Genomic DNA, 2,500 nt, shown 5'->3' on the forward strand with positions numbered 1-2,500 from the left:
AAAAAAATCTAATTCCAATTTGCCAGTACCCCAATGTGCAAGTACCCCAAAATGCAAGGGCCATTTTTAGCTGCTCGCTGCTCTAGTTTAATTTGTATTTCTTATGAATTAAAAAAATGGTGACAAAATCAAAAACGCGTCTTTCCTAATTAAAAAATTGTGGTATTCTATTTTTGCAATATCGTCCACTTCTACACTACCATATTAAACAATTTACAAATCTCTTCCACCCATCGTTTACATTTGTTTACGTTAAAATGATCATTAGGGTGACAATTATTTGAGATTACAGTTTATATGCCAACTCTGTCTGTACAACTCTGGGCTGGATTGCTCACCAATCTGCTGGCCACTCTGTTTATCATGATCCTCTCAGGAAGGTCCATAGTGTTTGCGATGGTCAGAACCACCAGGTGGGAATGACGCCGCGTTGGCCAGTCAAAAAGGTTATACATCACATTTTGCTTTCTGGTCCATAGGAGGTCCAACTACAAATGGAAAATGCACATATTAAACTTGATTGAGGCTGAACATTTACTTTAAGTTTATCTATAGTTGTGGGAAAAATTTAAATTCACTGGTGCTTTAACTGCAAGTCTAGCTAGATGGCGTTAACTTGGACACAAATGGCTTTTTTAGCAGCACAAAGAAACCAAACACATATTACAAGTGGTTTTGGAATTGATCAAGTAGGGCAAAATTGTAAAGGCCTATCAAAAGTCCCGATTAAACCATATTTGTGGACTGTGCTTAAATGTTGGGCAGGGGTGAAGATTATTAGAATTTCTTGCTGGGACTCCCTGACTGACAGATTTTTTTTAAATTGCCTTATGACAGGAGGTGCAGCATAGATATATACCCATTTGATCATGTAGCCATTCTTTTTTTGTTGTTTTTTGTTTACCCCACAAATCAAACAAGTAGAAATAAAATAACGTTCTTACTTCATCCACCAACAACACCGTGGTTTCCTTTCTGGGAGCAGGGTTGCTGAATCGCTTATCGAGTAGGGAAGCTGCATGGTCAGCTGTAGCCTTCTGACTAGTTAGTTTCTGTGGAAACAGTCAAAACATGTTTGCATTTAAATTCAACACCACCGTGAAAATACATGTACTTTATACAGAGTATACACACATCCATATTGTTCTGCCCACAGTAAAAGTGTTTAAAAAGGTGTTTCATAAAAGTTTTTTAAAAAGTTATAATTTCTTTATTTAAAATGCCATAATTCATGTGTAGTATTTCGTGCTAAAAATGTAATTTTGTTTAAAACTATTTCTATGCAGTCAACATTCATTTACTTGTAACTTATTTTGAAGTGACATTTTTATCAATCTGATACCAAGTAAATACAGGTCGAGTATCGCCGATACCAATATACTTTTTGAAAATTATGGTTTCAATTATTATTTTTTTTAATTAAGGTAGATGTATCATCGAATTGCTTATTCACAATCAATTTTCAACCTGGAAGTGTTTTTGTGTCGTTTTATTTTTAAACAAATGACAAAATTAGGACAAAGTTTATTGATAAATAGAAAATACTTCACAAATTTTTTTCACTTTCTTAAAGTAAACAAACTGATCATAGGAAAAGAAATTTAAACAAATACTTTATCATATACTGTTATGAAACTACAACTTAAAGTTCTGCCTTCATTGCACTTCTTTTTCAATCTAATTAAGCGAGATGTTAAAGTTGATCATGCAACAACAAATATAAAACATAAAACAACATACAAAACTAATAATTTTTCAAGTACAATACTGTATGTGTTCAGCCAATCTACTACAAAGATGAGATGCTAAGTCACGTGACGGCACACGATCGAAACACAGGAGGGGAGGAAGGAGAGCGGGAGCAAGTCTGTTACAGCAGGTACAGGCAGGTGTCTGTTTGACCAAACCGCAGCAGCGCATAAGAGAGCCAAGTTGAATGCTACTAGATCGATATTATAGCGCCAGCATCGATCCGATATCGATACGGACTTGGGCCTTGTTCAGACTGGCAGCCCAAATCCGATTTTTAGCCCATCCAGATTGAAAATGGATGGCTCTTTAGTAGTCTGAACAGTCACAAAGCACATGAAATCCGATTTTTTGCGGAACGGATTAAACCACATACAGGAGGTAGTTTCATAACCATTTGGACAGGATGCGTCTCAGTCTGATCAGCTCGAAACACACAGAACAGATTTGACTGTCCGTGAGGTCACACACTGTGTGCAAAAACCCAATGCACCCGCACTGTCAATATCTAATCGGTTCACTGGTCAACTGGTTCTTCGCATGCTCGGCAGTCAAACACCTATATGGCTCCACTGCCCTGTTGGCTCCTCTCATGCACAACTGGATAACGAATAGTACAGTGACAGTTTACGTTATTTGCGCTGCAGCCAATCTTGCTACCCCGTCAGTTGCGCAACCGGAAATAGCAAATTAGTGCCCGGCCGCAGCCATAGACAAATTGTTAAAAATAAATAAAGAAATAAATAAGACG

The 2,500-nt window shown here is 37.2% G+C and overlaps 1 protein-coding gene across 3 annotated transcripts in view; it reads right to left on the minus strand.

Moving 5' to 3' along the window:
* The window catches only part of orc1 (origin recognition complex, subunit 1), an 87,841-nt gene that overhangs the window by 14,928 nt on the left and 70,413 nt on the right, over nt 1-2,500 (minus strand). For all 3 annotated transcript variants that reach the window (XM_077583195.1, XM_077583194.1, XM_077583196.1), the window contains 2 exons: nt 945-1,052; nt 339-488 (listed from right to left, as the gene is read on the minus strand). In XM_077583195.1, coding sequence (XP_077439321.1) covers nt 339-488; nt 945-1,052 — 258 coding nt within the window. The remainder of the gene's footprint in view (nt 1-338; nt 489-944; nt 1,053-2,500) is intronic.

This window comes from Vanacampus margaritifer, chromosome 13 (assembly GCF_051991255.1).
Source record: "Vanacampus margaritifer isolate UIUO_Vmar chromosome 13, RoL_Vmar_1.0, whole genome shotgun sequence".
In the NCBI taxonomy this organism is placed as follows: Eukaryota; Metazoa; Chordata; class Actinopteri; order Syngnathiformes; family Syngnathidae; genus Vanacampus; species Vanacampus margaritifer.